The following is a 27,643-nucleotide window of genomic DNA, read 5'->3' on the forward strand; positions in this document are numbered from 1 at the left end:
CCCAGCATTCGGGCATCAGAAGTTTAAGGCCAGCTTGGTATACATGAGACACTGTCTAAAAAAGATCCCCAAAAAGTAAAATAGCACTTTACCTACATGTCATCTGATTCGATTTAGTACCTATGAGTCTGGTTTTATAGGAGTTGTATGTTCAGGGTTACCAACAGAAGTGGAAATGTCGTAGTTTTGTCACAGTTGAAGTGTGTTTTTAGTTGCTGAAGAGAAGACATTCTTAGAAGAAGAAGTTATAGTAGCAGCAGTGTTTCCAGCTCTGAGGACCGGCTTCCTAACCATGGAGATGGGATTTGGATAGTGTTAGAGATACTAAACGGAGTACAGTTACAAGTGGTCCAGCCATAGTTACTCTGTATAAATTATATCCATGAGTTCCCTGTTTCTTGGTTCACTTACCTATTTTTTTTTTCAACTTAATATGCACATCTTTCCCTTTTCTCTTTGCTACCCATCTCCTTGATGAAACGTTTTAGGTCACCAAAAAGGAGACGATCTAGATCTGGCTCTAGGTCTCGGAGATCCCGCCACAGACGATCTCGGTCCCGGTCCAGGGACAGGCGCCGGCACTCGCCTCGGTCTCGATCTCAAGAAAGAAGGGACCGAGAAAAAGAGAGGGAACGGCGGCAGAAAGGCCTCCCTCAGATCAAGTCAGAAACTGCAAGTGGTAAGTAACGAACCTTTCTTCACACTTCTTCATGGCTTTGTCATGTCGTGGGTTTAAGATGTTTTGTGACTGTTAGCAAGGCCATAAACGAACCCTTATCATCATGGTGAGTTTTATTCTGAACAGCATTTCCTCCTGTCTTTCTCGGGCACCGTACTCTCATTGCTTCTTACACGCGGTGTCTTTCCACTTTGCTCGTGTTACCTCTGGGTTTTCATCATGTTTAGAACATATAGTAGGAAGATTTCAATTTAATTCATAAGAGTGGCCCACACATAGGAAACACCATAAAAAGAAACTCAGGTTAGAAGTGGACAACTTTACACATTGATGGCTGGGTTGCTTAGCAACAGTCCTTGTTATCCTCTTTGCTGGCAGATAGTGATGGGCAAGTCGCTGTTATTACAGCCTGGGTTTTCATGGGCATTTTTAGGTCTAGTCACAAAGAGACCATTGTTTTCCAATTTTTATGTGCTGGTTTTATTTCTAAATACCTAATTTTCTAAACTCTTTACATTTATATAATCTATAAACTAAGTTTTTGGCATTGTAATGTCACATTGTGCTGCTTGGGATGAAATGAGTGTTCTGATCACTAATTTATTTTCAGTTTGTAGTACCACATTGTGGGTGGGACAGCTGGACAAAAGGACTACTCAGCAAGATGTTGCCAGTCTCTTAGAAGAGTTTGGTCCAATTGAATCAATTAATGTGAGTACTTATTTCCCTGAGGGTGCTGAGCAAGATGTGCTCAGTCGTGTTTTGTGACTGAGGCCTTGCCCCCTGAGGTAGAACGTGCATAGGTTTGTGGAAGGCAATTGCAGGCTGCGCTGTTCCTCATCACCTTAACATTCTTGGCAGTTGATGTTTCTTGGACAGCCATGTTTAAGTTATACTATTTTTCTAGAAAAGTCTGTACCAAAATTTGTACAATTTAGTCAAAGTCCAACTTGAGTGAGTTTAACCCTCCAGGTCTGTCTTTGGTGGTGGTGCTGGGGCTCAGCTCTGTACATTCTTGCAAGTGCTCAGTTGCTTGCCTTGGGCTAGACAGCACCAGTAAGAGGGGATGTGGTGGTGGGGGTGCTGGCATCTGTATCATCATGTTTTGTTTTCGTCATTGCGTTTATAATACTGAAATATTTTGAACAGATGATTCCTCCCAGGGGTTGTGCCTATATTGTTATGGTTCATAGACAAGATGCATACCGTGCCCTGCAGAAACTGAGCCGGGGAAACTATAAAGTGAACCAAAAATCCATAAAGGTACATTTTTATCATTTATAAAAGGGTTTAGTGTAGAATTATATGGGATGTTTTGTTTTAGTTTTAAATATAATTTTGCTGCTTGGGGATGGCTTGAGGCATAAAAGCCTCCTGAAAAACAATCACACATTGGTTGACATAATTTTACTGACAATCTCCTTAATTTCTTTTTGTAAGTTTTTTCATGCATTGTATTCTGATTAAACTTTTCTCCTCCAAGATCCTACTCCCACCCCCCAGTTTCATACTGCCCTCTCTCTTTAAAAAACAAGCAACAACTGAAAGGGGAAACATCACACACTCCACAAATGCAGAAGCCAAAACACACAAGCAAAAGAGCAAGGAGACAGAGTGCCCCCCCCCAGAAAAGAGCAAGGAGACAGAGTCCCCCCCCCACAAAACACACAAGCAAAAGAGCAAGGAGACAGAGTGCCCCCCCACAAAAGAGCAAGGAGACAGAGCGCCCCCCCAACAAAACACACAAGCAAAAGAGCAAGGAGACAGAGTGCCCCCCCCAGAAAAGAGCAAGGAGACAGAGTGCCCCCCCCAACAAAACAGCCGAAGACAATCTAGCCCACCTCCCTCCTCCCAAACCCAGTGTGTTTAGTGTTGACCATCCACTGCAGGGTCCTTCTAGGCCCAACAATCCACTGCTGGACATGGAGCCTACACTGAAGTTACTGTCCCCAAAGACTCCATTGGGAAGGGCTTTCCTTTGTAAGAAGATGTCATTTGCAAGTGTCGTCTTGGTTAGAGGTGGGAGCGTGTGTCTGCTTCCCTATCTCAGTGCTGGCACCCTATCTGGCTTTAACCTCCAGCCTTGATAAGGTGTTTTTTTGTTTTGTTTTGTTTTTTTAATTAAAGTGCTAGGAATTTAACCAGGGTCTTAATGTAGGCTACATAAGCACTCTGTCACTTAACTATGCCTCCAGCCACCTTATTTATTTACTTATGTGTTTACTTATTTAGAAACATATAACCCAGGCTGGCCTTGAACTCCTGATCTTCCTCCATCCACAGCCTAAGTACTGGGATTACAGCATGTGATAAATAGCACATCTATCTAGCTTTAAAGATGATGTTTTCTAGTAAAATATTCTCTTATAAAAAAATGTAGCTATTCTACAACTTGAATTTTGTCTTCTCCTGTTAGAATTAAGTGTTAAAAATATCAAATAAAATGCAAGCACACAGACAGCCATCCTTTGAGGAGTCCATTTCATTGTTGCCCTGCGTTAGCACCTTGTTCTACCCTGATGTGTGCTATCAAAAGATGTTGCCATATCTGTAGACCTTGAAAAGTACCCTATGTATCGTGCTTCTCCTTGGTGAACTTGTTCTTACTCTAGTATCCTGACTGTGCTGGGTCCTAAGGCAAAGTGGGAAGACGAGAACCACTAATCCCATATCGAGGAAAGTCTCACTATATCCGGGGCAGCCGTCCAGGTTGCTCCCTGCTGCCTTGTCCTGATGAGTAGGGTGATGGGGAATGGTGAACTCTGAAGACTGATGATCAACTTTTCTTTTCCTTTCTTTGTCTATTTTCACTGGTTATAGATTGCCTGGGCCTTAAACAAAGGAATAAAGGCAGATTATAAGCAGTATTGGGATGTTGAACTGGGTGTTACTTATGTCCCGTGGGACAAAGTCAAACCTGAGGAGCTGGAGAGTTTCTGTGAAGGCGGAATGTTGGACAGTGACACACTTAACCCAGGTAAGACAGGGTTTAACTTCCTTCGCAGCTCGTGGTCATGTGACAATCAGTGTAAGTTCCTGTATAAGCTAAAGTTCCCTGTATAAGCTAGTCTCTTGTAAATTGAGGATTCGGTGACCTTTCTCTGTGTAACACAATTAGCGAGAGAAATACACTGGTAAAATACTGACTGTGAGACTCGTTATTAATTAGAGCTTTGCTCTGAAAACAGACCACTTAGTCCCCAGTTGTGTGTCATTGGTACAGACTGAGCATTGGAAAATGCCCCCAAATGCAGAATACTCTGAGTACCAGAAGCCTCTCAGGGTTCGGGCTCTTTGATTAGAGATGCCATACCAGTGTTTAAAGACGCGCTTTGAGCCCAGATATTTGTGGTAATTCTGTCCAGAGAAGACACACACGTGCATTAGACCAGGAAGTGGAGTTGTTTGTGGATAAAATACTGTGAGTGCCAAGCTAGTAGTAATAAGACTGTGGTGGGAATGAAGGATGTTTACCAAGCGTGACAACCAAGGGGGTATGGTGCTTTCACTTGGAGGGAGCTAGGTTTCTCTTCAGGCCCATGAGCCTGCCACACCTAGAGTGCACTTTTGGCCAGGGTGAGAAGGTGGAACCTGGAAGTCAGGGTCCTAGGAGGTTTCATTGAGGAGACAGAAAGTTACTAATCAGTTAAGGCCCAGAATACAAAATGTCTTACTTGCCTAGAAGATACTGAAAGAGGGGGAAGGGTGTCTACATGACCTTTTAGTGTTGGGGTGACTGAGAATATAGGCGTTAGAACTGGACATGTCCAGTTGTATCCATCCATTCTGCTGACGTGTTTCTGTTGTTATTTGTTAATCTAAATAATTGCTAAAATTAGCATAGACATTTCTTTAATGAAGCTAATATTTTCTGATCCTCAATTTTCATTTCTATATTTAAAGTTGTAAGTGAAAATAGCAAATGTTTCTTGTTCTGTTTCTATAATTCATAGAGTGGAAGGGAATCCCCAAGAAGTCTGAAAATGAAGTTGCCCAAAATGGAGGTGCAGAGGCCTCCCACACGGAGCCCGTGTCGCCTGTCCCTAAGACTTTGCCTGTGCCTGTCCCTCCTATCCCTGTCCCTGCTCCTATTACAGTGCCACCTCCACAGGTAGGAATAGCGGGAACATGATTTAACCTTGAGAGTCTGAAAGATTGCTTTAGTCTTACTGCTCTGTCTAAAAAGTGAATAAATGGCCATATTATTAAATGCCAACATTTTCATAAATGTTAATAAAACAAATAATTTTAGACTGTTTGACAAGTTGTATGGATTACTCAGTGCCCTGACTTATAATGTCTTAGATATGAAATCCAGAATCACTGTTATTTTTGCTTCCTGTTAGACTTTGATTCTTCAGGAGTTACTGTATTTTGAAGTCAGATGTGCCTACCCAAGTCCCAGGTGCTTTGTAGAAAGGGAATCCTTTCTCTTTTCCTTTTGTTTGTCATTGTTGGTTTTCAAGACAGTGTCTTCCATGTATCCCAGGCTGCCGCTCACTTGCATTGTTCTACCTCAGTCTCCCGAGTGCTGGGACAACGTGAGCCACTGTATCTGGCTCAGTGTATGAACTCATTTAACCTCATACTTATTTTAAGTTGGCATGTTCCCAGTTTAGAAAGCTTTAATAGCCACGAAGGCAGTACAGACAATTTGACTCTAGGATTGTTGCCTTGACCTACTGCATAAATTGCCAGGTATCCTTTCTTGGACCTGTATTTCCCAGTTTTTAAAAAAAAATTCAGCCTTGGGATATTTTCAAATGTCTCACATGCTGTCAGAACACCCGGGGATGCCAGTGAAATACAGTGTGAATGGCCATCTTACAGGAGAAAGCAGAGCTTAGATTTATAGCGTTTAGGTAGGCACAGATTGCTACCATCTGTTTAACGTAGTAAACGTAGTATAATTGTCAACGCTCGCGTGTATTTTCTTGGTGCACATGCGCTGTTCTTGCGAGCGGCTAGATCTGTGTCTGGCTTTCTTTGCAGGTCCCACCTCATCAGCCGGGCCCCCCTGTAGTTGGTGCTCTGCAGCCGCCTGCTTTCACACCTCCCCTAGGAATCCCCCCGCCAGGCTTTGGCCCTGGGGTTCCTCCTCCTCCTCCTCCACCACCATTTTTGCGCCCAGGATTCAACCCAATGCATTTACCACCAGGTACACTGACTCGATTGAGAGGACTGTTTGAGGCTCTGAGACTAACTGGCGTGGCAGGAGGTGACCTGATTTTTCTTCTTCCAGGCTTTCTTCCTCCTGGACCCCCACCTCCTATAACTCCACCAGTGTCCATTCCTCCTCCTCACACCCCACCAATAAACATCCCAAACTGTAAGCATGTCTTTCCTCTGTGTTGGCTTGATGAGTTGGAGTTGGGGTAGGAGGGAACGTGAGCACATAGTAGGGTCTGAGGACTGGTTAAAAGATTGCTGACCGGGACCATAACTAATTACTCAGCTTCACATGTCAATATAATTATATTCCTTAGCTACTATCGCTGGTATAAATGAAGACACTACAAAAGACTTATCTATTGGAAATCCCATTCCAACAGTGGTGTCTGGGCCTAGAGGAAACGCCGAGTCTGGTGACAGCGCGAAAATGTATGGCTCTGCTGTGCCACCTGCTGCACCTGCGAATCTGCCCACCCCTCCTGTAACCCAGCCTGTTTCACTTCTTGGTAAGTTCATCATTTTTTTACTGTTAGTTTTTACCCCCTTCAAGTTTGGCTTTTTAAAAATAATATGAATTTTTGCAAAGTAGTCCCCATGGCAGTGTTTTTTTGAGGACGATCTTAAGGGTTGTACCAGGAGACATCTTCCTGGTGGCATTATGGCCTAGTTGTCTTCAATCAAACATTCCCATCTGCACATGTAAATTTGATACAAAAGTTTGATTAAAGTAATTTCTATGACAGGAAGTGTTACATGTTCTTAACATGATTCCAGACTTTCAGCTCTAGCAGCTGGTCCTCATAGATGTTTCTCTGTCCTTATCCATCTGAAACTCCTGGACTTTGAAAGTTTTTCTAAAAATACATAGACTGGCAAATATATCACCTGTGATAATCCTAACAGGAATTGTTGTTTTCTTGTGAGCGTTGTACAGTTGAGGTCTAGTTGAGGCCATTCTCACTGGCTCCTGGGTTTTCTGCTGATAAAGTTGTTCCTCTCCACACCCTCATCGCTGCAGGCAGGGAGGTGCAGCCTAGGTTTCACAGTCGTCCTCAGGAGGGTGTACTCTGGTTTGCAGCCTAGGTTTCACAGTCGTCCTCAGGAGGGTGTACTCTGGTTTGCAGCCTAGGTTTCACAGTCGTCCTCAGGAGGGTGTACTCTGGTTTGCAGCCTAGGTTTCACAGTCGTCCTCAGGAGGGTGTACTCTGGTTTGCAGCCTAGGCTTCACAGCCCTCCTCAGGAGGGTGTACTCTGGTTTGCTTCGGTTGCACTGAGCACATCACAGCTTTTATGATAGACCGTCTATCAAGTTAAAAATCCCAAGTATAATTAACATTTGTTTGTCCTAATGGGAAGTTACTACTTCTGAGTGTGAGTCCATTTTGTTTTCAGAGGTAGGTAGGTGTGTGTGTGTACATTTGCTTTCAGACTCCAGCATTGTTTTAGGAAAGAATCTGTTGCTGACTTGAGGTGTAGGATTGTGGGACCTTGGTTTCAGGTAGAGAACTTTACACCAAAATCTTCTGTATTGAAGGTTTTTTTTGCTTTGTGCAAGTACACCATAAGTAGTAAAAATGCTAATCTCTTTTTATGGTGAAGTTAGGGCTGCACTTTTGTGCACATGATAATTTACTCTTAATTTCCTTACTACACAGAGGAAGGATGTTTGTTAGCGAAGGATTTGGGGAGATGATTGTTCAGTGTTTGGGGATGGTACGGAAGCACCATTGGACTGGGGAACAAGGCACACCAACATTGCCAGACCTCACTGGGCCACAGCTTCTTTTGTATTTCTAATATAGCCGCACAAGGATCTCAGAGTCTGAGTCAGGGCAGTTTTCTAACCCGCCCCTCCTCTCCATCCTCTCCTCCTGTACACGTCTCTGGCTTGGAACAAATCTTGTCTAATGTGCATGGTTGTTAGGCTCCCTAAAGCTCCTAGAAAATTGGGTGCATTTGGCATTTGGTCTTCACAACTTCACTGGATGAGTAGAAAGATTCCATGATCTCCAAGAGTTTGGTAGGCACTGATTGTAAGTGTCCTGTTTGGAGTGAGTACATGAAGCAAATCAAAATTGATACACTTAAGCAGTGACTTTGGTATGCCTAGCACTAAGAACAGTGAGTCTCCCTGCATGCTTCTCGTTACCTCACAGGGGGGAGGTCAGGAGAGATCAGTGCTTCCATAAGGGAGGTGGAGATAGGTAAGCAAGCAGCTTTTAATGTGGGGCTCTTCGCTTCTCATTATCTGTGTCTATAACTTTTAAATCAAAATCTGAAAATGGAAGGTTTAGAATTTGATATAACAGTGGAAACTATTTTATTAAAGTAAATACTTTAAACTAACATGGAATAGTCTAGTTCCAGTTAACAGAAGGAAAATCTTGTGTGTGACTTCAGTCAGACATCTGGAAACATGCTGGGCCTTGTGGCACTGTGTTCCAAGAACTCGGGAGGCTGAGGTCCAAGGATCTTGAGTTGGAAGCCAGCCTGAGCTACGTAGTGAGTCCCTGTCTCACTCTTGAAAAAAGATGGTCACGTAAATCTTGACCTTTCAGAGAAATGAGTTTTGGTTTTCTTCTTGTTACAATGGTTTAATATGAAAATGTCCTTGACATCATTTTTACATTGTAGTAAAGAAAGCCCTTGCGAGAGGTGAATGGGTTTCTCCCCTGGACTGCCTGCCATTGCGCTCATTCCAAGGCCTGTCCTGTGTGTGGCGTAGTGGTACTGCCCCTCACATTCCCACCATTCCAGCATTCCCCTCTTGCCTTCACTTGCCATTTCACACTGTCACCTGTCACAAGAATCAAAAAGGAATCCGACCCATGCCGTATTCCTTGGACATACCAGTAAATTTCAATAGTGCTCACCCATACATACCTCTGTCTACTTGAGAGGGGTGAGCCTTTTCCTTTTTTTTTTTTAAGTGAGGTGTTTTTCTTTGTTGTTGTTTTTGTTTTTGTGTGTGTGCAAATAAAGGAAAATTTATTCAAAAAAATCACAGTTCCACCACTTTGAGGAATGCAAGAATGACGTTATGGTATCACAGTGGATCGGAAGCTGGGTGCCGGTGTTGTTAGTCCTCCTGTGGGAGCATGGAGAGTAGGTGCTCCCTCTCTTCTTGGTGCTCTAATGTTTTCTGTAAGTCTGTAGAAGGAGATGCTGTGTTGACCAGAACACCTTAAACCTAGAGGCTAATGATGAAGTCTCATTTCCTCGTCTGTAAAGGGGATACTGATGGCATCGACACACCAGGGTATGGTGGCGATTCGGTGGCTAGCATACAAAATTGTCACCTGGGAGGCGTTTAGTGAACAGTGGGTGCTATCACAGGTAAGAAACACCAGAGCTGTGCTCAGGACCTGTAGAGAAGTGTTTGACTCCACAGTCTGTGCTGACACTTCTGGGCTCCAATGCATTGTAAGCTCGTGTTTGCTCTCAAGTAGAGAACAACCAGCTTTGTGTAGCTGCTTGTGCATTCTAAGGATGGTAAGACCAGATCACAAGCAATCGAGTCCCATTATTAATGTTAAATCATAGCAGCAATTTCCTTACTAACACAACCCGGCACTGAAGGGCTTTCCGTAGTAGATGCTGAATAGTTTTCTTGCAGTGCGTGACTGACACGTTATTTCCAGTGTGTGCCAGTAGTTATGAAGTGGCACGAGTCTGTCAAATGTTAAGCAGCTCAGAATTCCACACTGAGGACCGATTGTAAAGGGAAAGGAGTGGAGGCTTGGGGCTGCTGAGGTTTTTGTCTTCAGACTTAAGTGTGGGTGTTAAGTTTGGAGGTAACTGCCTGTCCTAGAGCTGAGCTGAGGTGCCTGCCACCCTCCCCCCAAAACACTGAATTTGGAGGGACACAAGCTTCTACCATGTTTTTAAATTATTATTACTAGATTTTAAAGAACACTGTTTAGCACCTCATGGGCCAAAGTAGCTGAAACCAGTAGTGGTTTTGTCAAAGCTAAAGATGACATCTACAGTTGTCAGTCATCTAGGAGAGAACATAGTAGCGATGCAGTTCATCCTTTGATTGTATGAGCATTTATGTTTGCCTTTCAAATTCCTTGTATGCTATGTATTGCTAATATTATGTACAGCGTATTTATTAAAACATTAATTGTAAATGTAAAGTTTGGGTTACTTTGGTGTTCCAAACAATAAAAAAGTACACAAAAAATGTTTGTTTGTGTTACCTATCTGTCCTGTGTTACAAGGATATCTATCCAGAGTGTGTTTCAGACACAAGCTGCCAGGTGGAGTGAACTCCTCTGGGAAGTGAAGTTGCTTCCTGACATGTGCACTTGTTAATTATCAAACGAAGAGATTGTCACCTTCTCACCTTCCCTGCTTTTGTCACACTGCTGCACATGGTGAAGTTTACAAATAAAATTCTACTTCTGAGAATAATCTTACAAATGGAAGGTTACTTTTTCTTTGCCATAAAGTCACAGGCGGTTTTAAAGCAAGACTCACACACTCCTTGATGGCCTATTAGTGGAGTTGCTGGTCCATGGTTGGTACACTTTAGTTCCTACATAGCTTCAGCAGGCATTTGAGTTGATCTCGGACTAGGGCACCCAGGAAAAACTGAAGATAAGATTGCTTTATAAAGTATATTGAAGTACCTATGATTTTATATTACCATTAAGTTAGGAGCCCTAAAACCATGCCTAGGAGATAAAATTTCGGTAATTGTTTCAATATGGTATTTAATTTCTGATGGTTTAGCTTTGGATTTCGCTGTTCAGTCTCTGTCTTGAATTTATAATTTTTATAGCTAGTAATTTAAACAGCATATAAGTTAGAATATTGGAGCACCAATCTGCTAGTTGCATACCAGTCATAATATTAAAAATCAAAGTTAGAGGCATTATAGGGTTTTGTTTTGTTTTTTTAAAGAATAATGCCTAGTTTTTAAAAACAATGCATTATAGTACTTTATACTGAACTTTAGTATGGTTACATTAAATTCCAAGCTAGAAAGATATACCAGAAAGCCTCTTGACATTGTCTTATAAGAGTGTTCTTTAGAAAGCTTTAAAAGTACAAGAACTGGTATTCTAAACATTACAGTGTATTGTTCCACTAGTCACTAGTGTCACCTAGAAATGGTTTGAAATATTCCTTACAGTGTCTTCAGATTAATATCTACAATGTTGCCCAGTGGGTGGAGTGGATAATGCAAAAGTAATAGTTGATCTCAACAGAAATTTGCCTAGGATATGAATTTATGCATGAATACAATGTTATCTCAAAAGTGAAGCACTTCAAAGAGAACATGAGGAGACTATAGTGTGACACCTCCTAGTGCTTGAACAGTGTCTCCATGTCTCCTGAGGCTGTCATTAGGAAGTTCTGGGTACTGCTCACTAGCCTGAAGAGAGCCTTTCGGTTTGTTTCTGTGGGACATCTTGAGTAGAGTAGGAGGACAGAAACCTGGGAATCTAGAGGTTCTGGGAGACACAGATATTGCTGTGAAGAATTTCAGGTAAGACTCTTTTAGCTGACACTAAAAAAATCTGTCTACAGACAATTACTTTGACTAATAGAAGTTAACTGTGAGTGTCAAGTTTACTAGCCAGTAATGAAACTCTCCATTCTAAGTCATGGTTGTGTCTATTGGTTGCCATAAAGCACTTAGCAAGTAGCACACAATGATTTTAAAAAGTATTTTTAAATGGTGTAGGCTAATTAGCTATACAAAATCTACTGTGTTTTATTTTGTTAAAAAAAATTCCAAGGCGTCTTTAAAAGATGACTGATAATTGGATTTCATTTAAAATTCTTGAACCAATTATATTGGTGTGTCTTTTGCTAAAAGACGTCAGTATACCAGTATCCCCTGGATACTGTTACATACTCAGTTTCTCTGAGAGATCCCATGGTAGTGAATAAGGGATCCTGTTTATAACAGCAAATGGAGTGTGCTTTCTCCTGTTCTTGACAGTGGACTCCCTAAGTTTTCACCAGCTTCTAGCACAATCCACTGTGAATGTTGCCTGGAGTGTTCTCAAAGTAAATGTTCAGAAATACCATGAATTGGCAAACCTAGGGGTGAAACCAAATGTCAATTGTATTGTTTGTCAGTTTTCTGAAGTAGGGCATCAAAAACAGAAAATGCCTTTTGTGGATTGGTTGGTTAAATACATATTTATATGTTTGCCTGCAGATCAGAAGGCATTGGTTGAGGAGTTAAGGGTCATTGGTAGTGGGCTGGAGGGAGATGTGGTTCAGGACACTTGACTTGTGTGTTCCTTGGTTGGAGTCCCACCAGTACAAATAAAGAAGAAATGAATGGCTAATAGATGTTTTCCTTCTGTGGAGGACAACCCACCCATGAAAATACTACAGTGACCATTCTGTTGATCAAATTAAAAACAACAGTGACAGCCAATTTCAATTAAGAACAAGATGTTAAGAAAGAAATGCAGTGTAAGTTCAGGCCCTCCCAGGTTTGTGTTGAAAAGATTGGGGTCCATAGCCCCTACTGTCCTCAGGGGTGTCGTCATCATGATGGGATTGCTCGTCACCTCCGACACCACCATTCAAGTGTCATTGTTGCTCAGGGTCCATGTCTCCTGAGCCTACTCTGTACCAGTGCCCTTTTAGGTGTTAAAGATAGCAGAATGAACAAAACGAGATCTGTCTCTGGTGTCTGTTCCTTTGGATAATAAGTAAACTAATGTTATCACATGGAGCCCTTCACCAGTGAAGAGAGAAGAAAGTAGAGGTGTGTTAGGGGGTGAAGACGCTGAGATGCTGAGATGTGCCGCTCACTATCAGTGAGATGACCAGAGGGCATTTGGAGGAAGTAGCCTTGAGAAAGAACCCTGAGTAGAGGAGAAAGGAAAATAAGCCACGTAAGTACTGAGCCTTGGCGTTTCAGGCACACCAGCGAGTGAGAACCTGCACTAAGAAGCAGCTGTTCCCTGAGGAACCACACGGGCTGGAGCAGAGCAGTGCCAGGGACCCTGACCTGATGGGGAGCTGTGGGTTATGAAACAGGCTGCTGTATAAGGAGCAGAGCGGGAGCTGGGAAGAGAGCAGCAGCCCCGTTTGGATGGTACTGCCATTTGTGACCTGAATGCGTGTTGAAGGGAGGCCCTTCAGGACTGCCCCAGTTTTAAGTATGTACTATGAAAAGCATCAAATGTGTACATTTGTCGCTGTACATGTGCAGTTGGAGCTGAGACTTGGTCATTCTGGAAATGCACAAACCTTCAGGGGTGCACAGAGCTTGTGGGTTCTGCTCAGTGCTTTAACTCTGATGCGTGGGTGCACATGCCCAGCACACTGGATACTCTAGGGAGATACACTCATATTCATGTACATTAGGTAAGGATGTCACACAGGTCTGCAGAAGCAGTTGAAGTGGGCATAGCCCTGTAATATTTAAAACATTTCACAGTTGGAAATAGATGCTGATAGCTACAGGACATATGTTTGTATTTGGCGGGGTTTCTAAGCCGTTGGTATGCATTAGTCAGTTGCTGGAGAAACTGAAGCAAAGGGAGAAAGAAGTAAGCTCCCAAGTCCACATGGCTACAATCGATGGGATTAAAGTCAAGGTAACCTTGCTCCATTGGGAGCCTGATATTTAGCCACCCATATGCTAGTCTGTCCAGCAGAGGGCAGAGAGAAGACTTAGCCAGTGGGCCAGGACACATGATGCAAGAGCAAAGGGGGAAGACATGAGTCCCCAAGTGCCATTGTTGGCTCAAGACTCCTGAGTATGGTGGCTCGTGGATATAACCCTCAAACCGGGAAGTGGAAGAAGCGAGAGGACCTTCAATGGAGGCTATAACAAGATGAGTCTCAGCAGCTTACGTGCTGAGTCCTGGCAGCATCCCTTAACAAAACAGAAGGCTCTTGGTGCCTTAAGAAAGGATTGATTGGGATGATGCATTTCGAATCCTGATACAGGGACGGGAGAGAATGGGAGTGGAGTGGAGGAAGGGGTGTAGATTTTTTTAATCCCTTGGGAGCATTGCTTTGTATAGATTCATGGGGGTAAATGCTGAAAGAAGATGGCAGAGAAAGGGACTTCCCTTTTATTCTGGAGAACCTAGTACGAGAAGAAGGGGAGGGTATTGTACAGTAGGGAGAAGAGTGGATCCAGCAATCGGGGCAAAGGCCTGTGACGTCACAGACAGGCGTGAAGCTGACACAGGTTGAGTACATTTTGAAGGTTTGAGGGCTGGGTGGGAAAGTATCAAAAGGTGGTTTTACAGAAAGCAAGTGCAGTGAAGCAATGGTGTGGTCATAAATGGAAGGTTATTTGACAATGAGTACTTGTTCATGCTGCACGACTTGGATGAGCCTTGGAGAAATGCCAAGTGGAAGGAGCCACTCAACAAAGGACTACGTATTGTATGATTCCTTTTTTGTTGTTTTTGTTTTTTCTTTTTAATGTTGGTTAACAGGCACGTTCACAGAAATTTTAAAAAGCTGGCTGGGTTGAGGGAGGGGGAAATGATGGCTATCAGAGCAGGCTTCCTTCTAAGGATAACCATTGAAGTGTTTGTATGAGCACATTATAGGACGCGGAATCTTATCTTACAAAAGTTGTCTTAAAGCCAGGCAGATAGTAGACTAAGGAGAAGCATTAATCTATGAAATAGATAACCTTGGATGTAGGAGTGATTTGGCTGGGAAAATGTAAGCTTGCTGGTCAGAGAGAAACACATGTGTTCTGTAGCTAAAAAGTTTCTTAAGGGGCAGTCAGTATGCTTGGGGTTGTGGGAGCTGGCAGCCATGCTCGGGCCCAGATTAGAGTAAGTATTGGGGGTGAAGGTGTAGCTCAGTGTGAGGCCCTGTGATCAGTCCCCAGCACCATACATTTTTGAAAATGTCAAACCGATGTTGGGGATTTTCCAGGAAGCTATGATGAGAATCTAGGACTATGGGAGGAGGTTGGTGAAGTCTCGGGGGAACATGGGCAGGGTAGTTAGGAATGGAATTGAGCGATGCACTCATTAGCAGTGATGAAGCTTCCGTTACCTGCTGTGGAAGGACAGACTGGCCAAGCAGAGGAGTAGGGGCAGAGTTGTGCCCGTGCCTCTGGCCCTCAGCTCTGCACGGGATACCCCTGCTGTTCTCGTTTCTGCCTCCTGTTCTGTGTGGGCCTAGCTGAAAGCCCTGGTGTTTATATGTTTCCTTTTCACATTGTCTGATTTCAGTCTGAGAATAACCTCCTGACGTCCGTCCCCTAGCCTTTCCATGGATCTCTTCTGCCATGGGAGTATCTCCATGGAAGTTAATTGTGAGGCAGCCATTTTGAGGACCATTGGGAAATTGGCCAATTTGTTTTTTTAACTGCTATGTAATAATTGTTTTTGGTTTGTCACCACCACGTCACCCTAGTCTTGCTGTATAACCCTGGCTAGCCTGGAGCCCACCATCCTTCTGCCTCTGTATTCTGAGATTACAGGCAGGCATTTGGATTTTTTTTTTCCAGCCTGCTCCCTAACCTTGTTTTCCTAGAAATTTCTAAGTGTGTGTGATGTGTTACCTCCCCAGCTCTGAACTTTTTTGTTTCATATTGGCCAGTATTAATATTCAGCTCTGCTTGGCTGATCCCCATTTGTACAGGATTCTTCACATATCACATGGTTGATCACCTGCTGCTACAATAGGACAGCTCTCTTCCATCTCTTAAAATTGTTCTCTGCATTTTCCGTCTTACATTGACACCTTCATCTGTGTAGCGATCTGTGTTTCTTCATCCCAGATCTCCGTCCTGCCCACCAGCTGTCCTCCGTGTGTCTCCTACCTACCCTAGACCAGCCTTTCGTCACGAAGATCCTTGGGGGTAGGAACCTAACTAACAGTCTGACCTCTGCTTTCCGTACACCACTTACCAGAAAGGATCATTCATGTGCTCGGGATCCCACCCTGGCTTCCTCCATCAATTAGGGAAGGAACTTGTACTTTATCGTGTCATTCAAGGCCCGTCTGTTGCTTTGACCCACCTGGTTGTAGGTAGGGTCTCCTCCCTTTGCACCTGAGGCCATCCTACGGCAGGCCCCTTGAACAGTTCACCCACTGGAGTACTAAGCTGTTTTAAAAGTTACCAACTCCCTCCCGTCCATCACACCCTACACTACCCATACTGGTTTTTTTGGTTTTATTTTTTTTTTCTTTTTTGCCTGTCCTTCAGATCCAACCCAGGCCTCTTCTGTGATCTACTCAGATCCACACATTGTCAGTCCAACCCTTTCTTAACCATCTGGCTGTACCATCTGTAGCAAGAGAAATAGGAAGATTTGTTTTTAATCCCCAAATATTAAAGAATAATAGTAAAGTTTTAGTGTAGTAATTATTTAATTTGTAACTACAAACCTTAGCCTACTCTAGATAAACCTAATTCTGACCAACAGATCTCTTATATTTCACTGGTGTGTAATGCCAGCCTAAAAGATTTCCTAGCAGCAAAAGTTAGCATCACTTATGTGCCTGTTAAAGGACTGGCCATATACTTTTAATTATATCCTTTATTATGGAAGTAGTACATTTTTACTGCAAAAAAAAAAAAAACAGCAAGAAGAGCAGCAGTTAAAGGAACTGAGGAGCTGAAGTTATCCGTTGTCTGGGGGCCAGCAGTATATGTGGTCTATGAATGATATTGCTTCTCCATACCCCAAGAGGACATCCCATCTGACACATCTTCCCAGATGACAAAATGAAAAATTTTTGACTAATATTTAGAATAGATGCCAAATAGAAACACCCACATGTATGAAATAGGCAGGTGTTTTGCTTTGTGCTGCATGGGAAGCTTAAATCCATGATGACACCTTCTATGATGTGGAGTTGGCCTTGCATCCTCCATACAGTCAGCGTGGTGCTTAAGGACCCCCAGTCCCCAGTGTGAGTCTGATTTTGATGTCTCAGGCTTGTCTGAGTTCTTAGCACTTGAGTATTGGTCTTAGCCTAGCTGATGCTTCGTTTTTATTGTCTGGGGTTTTCTGGTGATCTTCTCAAAGTCCCTGCCATATTTACCCATTTCACAGGGCTTCTCAACTTAACAAAGTTCTTCTCAGCTACTAAACTTGACTTTAAAGCATAAATGATGTTAAAAGAACATGGGTTTGAAATGTTCTGCTTAATCCTAGAATATCACCTTACTAAACAATAGTGTCCCGTTACCTGAGCAGGTACTGAACTGTCATATTTTAAGTTACAGGTGCTACTGTCTGCTTTTTGGAACACTTAAGTACATGTTAAAAGTTAACACCGAGCTGAGCAGTGGTGGTGTACCATCTTTAAATCTAATACTTGGGAAGCAGAGGCAGGCAAATCTCTGTGAGTTTGAGGTCAATATGATCTACAGAGTAAGTTCCAGGACAGTCAAGGTTGCACAGGGAAACCCTGTCTTTTAAAAAAGGGGTAAACTAGTGTTCATCTTTGTGCACCCAGCGGACTTTGTTGTTGAATATGTGGCTGAGTCTCCGAGTTAAAATACTGTAAGCTGGTGTTCACACATTGAATGGCTTAGGCTGACCAAACATTGGCTCACATGTGGTTCAAAACTGAAGTAGGAATGTTGGTTCATCTTTAGTACTGGTGCATACAAAAAACATGGGGACTTGCAGGGCTTGCTAGTTGTAAGTTGACACAACTCTGTCACACAGGTACTTCTGACCATTGTCAGCTTGTCATAATCCAGAGTTTTCTGAAAGGCTTTTCTGTGGTACTTTGGTGTGATAATTAGTTGTTGCTCTATTACCTGTTACCGTCTGGAGCCTTTTCTAGTATCAGCATAGCTTTTTGATGAGTGACTTTAGCTCTTTGCCTTTGCAAACAAATAGATTATGACTGATACCTGTTTATCAGAACTAAAACAAGTCCTTGTTTTCCCTGATGTTGTAAATGCTGAATTGAACTTACATAAATCTTGAACCAGAATGAGCAGGCTCTCCTATGAGCCAGGAATGAAGACAGTGAAGGTAGGACTTACCTGCACTGGCTTTGTCAGCCTCTATCACCGGAAGAAGAGGGAAGGGGTATGGCTGAGGACTCCACATAGTCCATGTTGACCTGATAAATGACTCTTCAAATAGTGCTTAGAAAAAAATGTAAAGCAAGTTTTGTGTGTGAATCTTTATCAAAATAACTACATGAAGTAGTTGAACATGAAAGCTGACTAGATGCTTTATGGCCTCTTCTTCAGAGTAGGCACATAAGACAGAATCAGATTGTAAACTCTGCTTGACAGAACACATCCTGCTGTCTTGACATGCTGCCAGTGAATGCAGGTCTTTATCTCATTGAGACTTAGCATACGGTTAAATGTCATAAGTGTTGGTAAAACAGCCTCTGGGGGAGGCAGCTAGAGGCGGCTACAGTTTGAGTATTTCTCCGTCTGTGCCTGTACTGGGCGCCTAAACAGTGAGTCTGCCATCCATTACCCTGGCTAAAGGGTTGGCTCCGCATGCATTCAGAGTGAAACTGATTCAGGCTGAACTGTGTATTTCTTTATGACTCCTGGGAGACAGCTAAAATTAGACGTTTACATTTTCATTTGTGTCCTTTCAGGCACTCAAGGAGTTGCACCTGGTCCTGTGATTGGGCTCCAGGCACCGTCTACTGGTCTTCTTGGTGCCAGACCTGGCCTGATCCCACTGCAGCGCCCCCCAGGGATGCCTCCACCTCACTTGCAGCGGTTTCCTATGATGCCACCGCGCCCCATGCCACCGCACATGATGCACAGAGGTCCACCTCCAGGACCAGGGGGCTTTGCTATGCCCCCACCTCATGGAATGAAAGGGCCCTATCCACCACACGGCCCCTTTGTTAGGCCTGGCGGAATGCCAGGGCTTGGGGGCCCAGGGCCAGGCCCAGGAGGACCAGAAGACAGAGATGGAAGGCAGCAGCAGCCGCAGCCGCAGCCACCACAACAGTCACAGCCACAGCAGCCACCACCGTCACAGCAGCCAGCGCCAACACAGCAGCAGCCGCAGCAGCCTCAGCAGTTTAGAAATGATAACAGGCAGCAGTTCAATTCAGGTAGAGACCAAGAAAGGTTTGGAAGAAGATCTTTTGGAAATAGGGTGGAAAATGACCGGGAACGGTATGGGAACCGGAATGATGATAGAGAGAATAGTAGCCGTGAGCGGAGAGAGTGGGGAAGAAGGAGCCCTGACCGGGACAGACACAGAGACTTGGAAGACAGAAATAGACGCTCTAGTGGGCATCGGGACAGAGACAGGGATTCCAGAGATAGAGAGTCCCGTAGAGAGAAGGAAGACAACCGAAGGGAGAAACACGAGCTGACAGACAGGGCGGGCGGGAATAAAGCCAATGAACCTCCCCTTAGCCAAGTGGGAGGCGTAGACACTGTTTCAGAACTTGACAAGGGGGAGGCCTTGGCCGCAGTGGTAAAACCTTCCGAAGAGTCACCTGCTGAGGCTACCTCATCCGTTGAACCCGAGAAGGATTCTGGCTCAGCAGCAGAGGCTCCTCGCTAGAGACTGCATTGACAGAATGTGACAGTGACACTTGGGTGTAGAGCTGAGGTGTACAGATGCTGTATAATATTTGCTCCTGCTGCATCGTCCCACAGTAGTTGGTGGAGATTGTAAGCAATTTGATTGCTTCCCTTCTATTTAAAAATAGCCACAAAATAACAAAAATACTGAAGATATATTACCCTTTTTTTGCTGTAACTTTTTAAAAGTTTTGACTTTTAAAAGTTTACAAATCCTAATTAGAAGTGCTCTCTATTTTTTTTTTTAATTTAAGACAAGGTAACGGTGAAAGCTCCTCAAACAATAGGGATGTTTTTAATAAACTCTATTTTCGTAACAAACTTTAATGTGTGCTATTCTTCATACTCTGCATAAAGGTGGAAAAGAATGTTAACCATCGGAGTTTGAGCTGTTGATAACGTATTAGAGTCTAAGTTAGACTTCTTTGCTGGAAAAAAAGACACTTAGGTAGTATTTGCCAGCACAAGTCTTATTCTTTTGATTTTTAATATTTTGATCATAAAGTAAAGGTTAGTGGTCTTACTGTTAAACTAAGAAACTTGTATTTGCAGTTCAGATCATTTTCCCTGTTGGCTTTGTGGTAATGTTGCTGTAATTAATATGTAAACAGATTTACTAGGGGAAATAATTAGAATCCAACATTACATATTATGCTACAGATTACCTGTTTAGTAGTTATTTAGAAGGTTGAATATATTGTTTACAAATTATCCCATTAAAACTTCCAAGGTATAAAAAAAAAGTCAAGGTTAATGTATGCAACCAGAAAGCTTTCTGTAGACTAGGTACAGTGTGACCAGTCTTCAGCTTTGCCTGTACCTTTACCATTTCCAACAGCTCAAGTACACTTTTTGTTACTACATTTGAAGCCAAACTGAGACTAACAGTATTGGAAAGCACGGTGGTCCAGAGTCAGGGGCTAATTTTAGTCAGTCTGGTATTTACAGTAGCTCTCAATCTTAGTACCTAACCCCTTAGTACAGTTTGTGTTGTGGTGACCCCAGCCATAAAATTTATTCCGTTATTATCTCATAACTGTAATTATAAATATCTGACATGGGACCTCCCAAAGGGGTTCTGACCCACAGGTTGAGAGCTACTGTTTTTTTCCTAAAATAAAGGACAACTAAGATGACTCAGCCAGTAAAGAAACTCTGCCAACCCTGATGGCCTCAGTTTGATTCCTGGGACCCAAGTTCAGAACACTAACTTGTTTTCCTCTCATACACATACCCTAAAAATAAGTAAATGTGATTTTAAAACCACAAGATGCTAAGTTAAAAAATTCCTAAACTGGCTTAGTTTTAGAGTTCTGGGAATTTTTTTGTATGGTCTTACTTGAGTTTTAAGTGCAAGGTCTTTGTGATGATGGGGACACTTATGTCCACAGCTGTCCCAGTTTTAGTTTTATGTTGACCCTACTGAAATTTTTAAGTTCTTGCTCTAGAAAACTTCCGAGGAGAAACAAAAACATACCTGATTATCCATTGCCCAGCTTTCAAGGACAGACTTGCATTTCCAACTAAAAGTACTAAGAAATGAACTACTAAACAATACAACTGGTTTGATTACACCAGTTGCTTAGTCTCATTGACATGTTGCTTACCTCAAACTTCAAATTTATGAACACATTCCTCATGAGCAGTTTTAAAACTTGGGAACACCAAAATTTTCCCTTTTCCAATTTAGCAGTTTCCCAGTGACTTGTATTTGGAAAATTACGTGTTCATGATTGAACAGGACTAGGCAGGGCTCATACCTGACTTGTCAGGAACATTTCAGTTGAGACAACTATTCCAGATAGTCACCTGTACAGACCTCCAAACTTCTATGGCTAGCTAGTGGCAAGCTCCATTCTCTGATCTTCAGATAGGCTTTACTTGTACAAGCAAGTTATCACCACACTAGTACTCCCTTTAAAAGGAAGTCTCTCTTAGGTACTTATGTATTAAGAGACACTCAATTTCATTACCTTGTGCTACAAAGACGGGATTTAGAACCTTCGGTCTAACCTGGTGCTCCCTCCCCCTGGTGCTGCTGTGGTTTTCCAGAGCACCAGTCTCATTTGGAGAATACAGTAGGCAGTAATTTAACTATGGCTAGCTGAGAAGATATAGTTGCCTTTTCCAAGTCCAGTGCAAGTTACTAAGGGGACTTTTAAAATTATGACATCTAAATATATTTATTTTTATTTTAAAATGCTGATACTCTGAATCTAAATGGAGAGCTTTTGGTAATTTCTCTGAAGCTACTAACAAAGGGCAACAAATTTTCTAAGGTCAAATTTGGTTTGGGCTACTACATTCAAGACTAGCCATACATTCTCATGGTTAGGAACACCTGAATCTGTTGTTGATGCTTAATTATAGCACTAACCTCAAATTTTTGTTTGTATAAGTCTCACACATGATGTTTACTCATAGGCTTGAGTGAGAATTAACTTTAGTGTAATACCCATGTGTAATTAAGTCTGGCAGAAGACAAATGCATGGAAACTGGTTTTAGTTCAGTGAGTTATAAAACTATACACACCTTTGAGCATCATCAATCAGTTCTCATTACAAGTCCTTAAATCAATCAAAGAGGAGTCACACAGTTATACTTTTAATATTACAGTTTAATGGTTTTTTCCTACAGTTTAGCAGGAGAGCAGATGAGTTAGACTCAGCCACACAGGGAATGTTTACTGGGCAATCCCGATCACGCCACAAGCCAAGCGGCTTCCAGCATTTCCAGTCTTTGTACTTTCATCATTTCCACCTTTGCCCAAGTCATCTTGCTTCTCATGGACCTTTGAAAAGAATTAAGAACATTTAGCTTTGGGCAACCAAGTAATCAGCACCTATTCCCAGCAATACCACAAAGACTTAAAATTAAAAGGACCACTTACATTACAAAATGTTCAAATCTATTAGTAAATAAATAAGCTAATATTTATGCTAGTAGTTAGGAGCAGACAACTAAGTTCTCCTTTTAGTGACAAAGACACGTTACCTTTAAATGCTAGGTAAATGTTGCTATTTCTAAATGAAATGCTAACAACCCAAGTAACTGTACCAGACCATATGCTGATCTTAGCCTCACACATACACACCCCCAAATTTTGTTATCAAAATCTCACATCAGTGAACTATAGACCTACAAATAAGAGGCAATTCTAAATATCTTTACTTAGCAACAAGACTGTAAATTTTACTTTTAGAACATTTATAAATGACTGTTCTGCTTCACCAATAGGGCTGAAGAAAATTCTAAGGATAAAGGGTCAACTGAAAGGAAGTGCCTACTGAAAAGGCAACTGCCCCAGCTGGGCAGGAGCCTTTACTACTTGTTCTGCAAGAACCAGACTCAGCTCCCGAGCGTAACTCGGGAAGACGGCTCCCATATGGTAACCAAGCGATGATAACCTACAGACCCGAATACTGACATCCATCGCAGATTTTACACTCAACAAATGTTTAACTGTAAGGGGAGCAATCATGGCAAGAAAATCTGGCTGTTTTAAACTCAAGACTACTGTTTGTTCAACTTCCACCCAGCCTGATCAGATGTAACCTGCTTCCCACTGCATCTCAGCAGAACAGTGTTCTCAACTGACCTAGGCAAATTAACTCTTCACTGTCATATCCAATAAAACCTTTTTCCTATTCTGAGCTCTTTAACAATTTATGTGATTCTTTAGATAGTTTGGCCATGAGGTCATGGAAAGGATTATAACCATGTTAGAAGTCCTATATATGGCCAGAGTTCTATGATGACTTACCACCATCGTTCGGCCAATGATGGAGTGCTCTCCTGAGAGAGAGATCACAGGGTCTTCAATGGACACAGTGGCCACACCATCCTTCCCAGCAGTCACGTTGCCCAGGTCCCCAACATGCCTACCGTTAGAAGACGTCAGCTGGGTCAGCACTGTCTACTCACAAGCAGAGCTAAAGTAACACCTCACTCCGTCCAACACCCACCAGGGGATTAGGAAGTACACAACACACTCCAAATATGACCCCTTACCCAGACTGACAAAGGTCTGCAAACAATTTTAAAACAGGTAGCTAGGACACCCTGAACACACACTTCAAAAGTACGCTCTGAGAAGAGCCATGGTCTGGGATATATTTCTCATTTTGGGGATTGTAGCAAAGGATGAACTCAGCTCCTGAGCTAGCATACTTAGCAAAGCTTTGCTCCCAGGCCTCCAGTATAAAAACAAGGCAGCCCTTTAAATGTAGAACTTTCCTGGGGGGGGTTCACATATAAATGGAGTCTCAACTAGCTTTCATTATCTGCATTAGTGACCTGTTACACACTTATTTACTTTGCTAGTGACTGACAGCACTGTTATCCTTGACATTTTCTGTATTGGTTCCTTTTGGCTCTTGTATTCATCTTCAATAAATGCTACAAAACTAAATCACATTAAGAGTCCCCATTTGTCAACTCCTTTACCCCAAATAACCCATTCCAGCGCTTGGGGATGGAGACGCAGAGGCAGGGAGGGAGACCACTCAGTATGTCTTCCAGGTGGCCTCTCCACCATCATGTACAAGGAGCATGCCGCTCACCTCTCTTGATCCGCTGGGCCACCATGTTTCTTGGAGTGAGGATTGAAATGAGGACCTGCACTGGTACAGCCTATCCGCCAGAAACAAGCAGTTAGCTTATGAGGCAAGCACTTATGTATGTAACATGGCTATTTCTACAACATCCAACACAGCAAACACTGGGCTGCGGTGTGCTGGGGTGACAGAGTCAGGAAGAACACCGTGCATGGTGTACACTGAGGGCTGTGCAGCCTTACACTCTCAAGCTACCTTCTTTCTTTAGGCTGCCACATTTTCCCGTTTTTTGCGTTTTGGACAGGGTCTCACTATTACAGCCCAGGATACCCGCAACCTGTGATCCTCCTGCCTCAGCCTTCCATGTGCTAGGAACATGGGGGTGTCACACCATATTGGCTCTGGCTCCTTCCTTTACGTAGAGCAGATGTACTCTCCAATGGCTCTTCTGAAGTTAAAGTCCCATATTTAAAGATCTTGGCTTTAAGAAGGTGCCATACTGTTTTGACAAAAACACTTGTCTTTCAAGACCATGTGCCCCAAGTAGCTCACCCATCTGGCCTTTACCTGGGGCAGGCAGATTGTTAAATGGAACCTTATGCCCAATGGCCAAAGCTCCTGCCCTACACAACATCGCTCGTTCCTTTCAGGCGGAGACTTCCACTATTTACAATTACTCAGACCCAGGGAGTACATGCAGGGCAGGATTCAGAAAGGAGTTTTGCAAATCAAAGCTATCAGAGCAGAACTTTTAGTAACTATCAAAATGGATCAAACCTGATCCGTCACAAGTAACTGTGGACCAAATGAGGACACATCACACCCAGGTCCTAACGGTACATGCCATCACCCAGCACACACAAGTCTAAAGGAGGATGCCAACTTCAGAGACTGGGATATACCACAAGTTGCAGGCCAACCTGGACTATGTAGAGAAGGGAGGGAGGCAGGGGTGGAGAGGAGGAGGAAAAAGCTCTAGCAACATGAATGAGGTTCTTACAAGTTTGTGAACAAAATTCAGATCATTACTCCAATATGGCAAGATCACTAAATACAACCTAAGCCACCACTTCTTATTTGAAGTGACGTTCTATTAGGAAGGGGAGGGAAGGAAAGAGAGAAGAGACAGACTGAGGACAGAAGAGGAGGGACAACCCTCGGCTCCTTGTGACTTCTTTCTGACACACACTATGCCTCGTTCCAAGCACCCTCAGCTCTCTCCACTGTCCCACGGGGACCCTCACGCTCCCAGACACTGTTCGTAAAGCACCCACCCTCAACCCCAGTGCCAAACCCCTCAAAGAATTCCTCAAAACCAGCAGCAGTTTCATTTTTTGTCTGTGATTTAAAGCTAAGACATTATTACAATAAAAAACACCAACTCCTTTGCCTTCTCACACTTAATGAATCAAACACTACTTTTCGTGGCTACTTTCCTCAAGGAGACCTAAGCAGTTATTTTAACTTAATTTCTTTAAAAACAAAAATCTCTTCTGTTTTGATCATTAGCAATTGAATCTTGACTCGGTCCCATGTGCTTGCCAGTCAGCCAAGTACAGATGGTCACTGCACAGTACAAGACCTACCTTGAGTATTATCCCCAAACTGATGAACGTGGAACCCATGTTGGCCTTCAGTCAGTCCTGTAATTTGTCCTGACACCACAACTGGTTCACCACTTGCCTTTATTTAAAAAACAAAAAAAAAATAAGGCATCAACTTTGAGTGCAAATACTTCTGAACAAAGGAAATTGCTAGTTTACACCTTTACCCTTCACAGTAAAAGGCACACCCCCAACAAACAAAAAGCTAGGTCCAAATTCAGGTGTGCCCACAGCCTACAGGTTGACTCTCCAGCTGCTTAGCTCCAGGTCTCCCTGTCGGTCTTCTCAGTTAGAGCCTGAGCCGCTCGGCATTTCAAAAGCTACTTGCAGAACAACAGATTAAGGGCCACCCCGGACCCTTGCTCTCCACTCAGCACTCAGGGAGATTCATCCGTTCCTATCAGTTCTCTTGTTTCTACTTAGTAGCCAGAAAATATGCCCTACTGCCTGAGGGGATCCATCAGGGTCTGACCAGAGTTACTTCCACTTCACAAAAAGAAAAGACAGTAACAATACAGATAGTATAGAAACGCAGGCAGTATCACCAGGCACCATCCAGGCAGTGTGGTGACATCCAAAATTCAAATTAGTATAGCTCCAGAGAGACTGTACCAGCAGAGAAAAATCAAGAAGCAATTGCCATCAGGAACACACAGGCTGACACCCTTCTATCTTGTTTTTTTTTTTTTTTAATCTCAACTTTTTCAACAAAAGAAAGGACTTTGAAGCCGGGCGTTGGTGGCGCACACCTTTAATCCCAGCACCTGGGAAGCAGAGGCAGGCGGATCTCTGTGAGTTCGAGGCCAGCCTGGTCTACAGAGAGAGTTCCAGGACAGCCTCCAAGACAATACAGAGAAACCCTGTCTCGAAAAACAAAAAAAGAAAAAAAAAGTACTTTGGGTAGAAACTTTTGACGGGAAAAAGTTGGCAACAGGGTAAATCAAACAGCATTGGTAGCCAAGTCATTCAAGTGCCAATCTGGAATGTTTATCTATCCAAGGGTCTGGTCTTCATCGAGTACAAAGGGCACCAACCCTAGGAAGTCCCAGTGAGCTGCGCTGGTGGAAGGTGGCAGGAACCGGGCTGGATTCGGGGGTGGACCCCCAGCTAGGGGTCACCTTGCTCATGGAAAGGAGAGAAGCCCTTTCTCACAGTGGTGAATTACGTGTGGAGGAGGGGAGAAAAAAAAGACAAAAACAAAATACTTACACAGAAAAGGAGCAAAATGCATCCAAAGGCCAAAGCAACTGCTGAAACCGAGGCAGCTTTAGAAAAACTATACTCACGTTACCAGCTCTCCCTGGCAAGGAGACAAGCCGCGTGCACGCAAAACACCCCAGAGCACACATGCACACTCTGCATCCACCAAACCCTCTCCCGGGACGACGCTAAGTGTGACAAAATGTCCCTGCAAACGGGAACCTCCCTAAGGCTCTGGACACCCTCCCTGTGACGCATGTGTCTGTTCCTGCGGTGCTACTGACAGCATTTTTCGAAAATATTCCTCCACAGCACTCCGAATGCGCGCAGAAACTCGCTGCCCTAGAAAACACCGGGTCCCCTCCTGGAGCTCGCAGAGGAAGAAGCAAAGCAATGGACGACTGCCCAAGGCCATCCATCTCCATCTCTCTCTCTCGTTAGCAAACACATCTTAACGACCTACGCGGCCGGTGGGCACAGGGCCGAGCCCGTGGGACAGCGACACCGGAAAAGCAGCCGGGACAGCGGATGCCCGGAGGGAGGGCTGTCTCGGGCGGGCCCGGACGCTCCGGGACGCGGTAAAGGGACCCGGCCGGGACCTCCCCGAGGCTCCCCGGCCTCCCTCCCCGGTGCCCAGCCCCTGCCCGAGGCCGCCGTGACTCAGCACCTAGCGGCTCGCAGGCCGCGGCGGGGGCGTGGCGGGCTCCCTCGCAGGTGCGGCCCCCGGCGTCCCCCGGGCCTTGCCTTCTGCTCGAAGTGGATGGTGCCCTGCACCGGGCCGTCGCCCTTCAGCACGCACACGGCCTTCATCGCCATGCTTGCTTCGCGAGGGGACGCGCGGCGGCCCCGGGAACCGGAGGACGGCGAGGACACACCCGGCGACAACGGAAGACGCCGTCGCAGGAGACGCCGGCGCAAACCCAGGCCGCGCCG

General features: G+C 43.8%; 2 protein-coding genes and 1 long non-coding RNA gene across 8 annotated transcripts in view; 2 read left to right on the forward strand and 1 right to left on the reverse strand.

Moving 5' to 3' along the window:
• Scaf4 (SR-related CTD associated factor 4) overlaps positions 1-23,761 on the forward strand; it is a 58,493-nt gene extending 34,732 nt beyond the window's left edge. For 3 of the 6 annotated variants that reach the window (XM_013116193.3, XM_040750521.1, XM_013116189.3), the window contains 9 exons: positions 489-679; positions 1,290-1,390; positions 1,829-1,942; positions 3,500-3,656; positions 4,633-4,790; positions 5,672-5,837; positions 5,922-6,008; positions 6,166-6,357; positions 18,398-19,670. In XM_013116193.3, coding sequence (XP_012971647.1) covers positions 489-679; positions 1,290-1,390; positions 1,829-1,942; positions 3,500-3,656; positions 4,633-4,790; positions 5,672-5,837; positions 5,922-6,008; positions 6,166-6,357; positions 18,398-19,329 — 2,098 coding nt within the window. In that variant the 3' untranslated portion in view covers positions 19,330-19,670. Of the gene's footprint in view, positions 1-488; positions 680-1,289; positions 1,391-1,828; positions 1,943-3,499; positions 3,657-4,632; positions 4,791-5,671; positions 5,838-5,921; positions 6,009-6,165; positions 6,358-18,397; positions 19,671-22,587 lie in introns of those variants that run through there. The other 3 variants (XM_013116191.3, XM_013116192.3, XM_040750522.1) reach the window with 2 other exon arrangements.
• Positions 6,364-10,267, forward strand: LOC110341608. Its single transcript, XR_005878843.1, has 2 exons — positions 6,364-6,888; positions 6,935-10,267. It is a non-coding gene; the product is annotated as an uncharacterized LOC110341608 (long non-coding RNA).
• Sod1 (superoxide dismutase 1) lies at positions 21,950-27,643 on the reverse strand. Its single transcript, XM_005073823.4, has 5 exons — positions 27,455-27,643; positions 25,493-25,589; positions 23,913-23,982; positions 23,114-23,231; positions 21,950-22,141 (listed from the first exon to the last, which is right to left on the reverse strand). Exons 1-5 carry the CDS (start codon positions 27,524-27,526, stop codon positions 22,034-22,036), a joined length of 465 nt encoding a protein of 154 aa, XP_005073880.1. The 5' UTR covers positions 27,527-27,643; the 3' UTR covers positions 21,950-22,033.

Source organism: Mesocricetus auratus, unplaced genomic scaffold (assembly GCF_017639785.1).
Source record: "Mesocricetus auratus isolate SY011 unplaced genomic scaffold, BCM_Maur_2.0 Super-Scaffold_100008, whole genome shotgun sequence".
In the NCBI taxonomy this organism is placed as follows: Eukaryota; Metazoa; Chordata; class Mammalia; order Rodentia; family Cricetidae; genus Mesocricetus; species Mesocricetus auratus.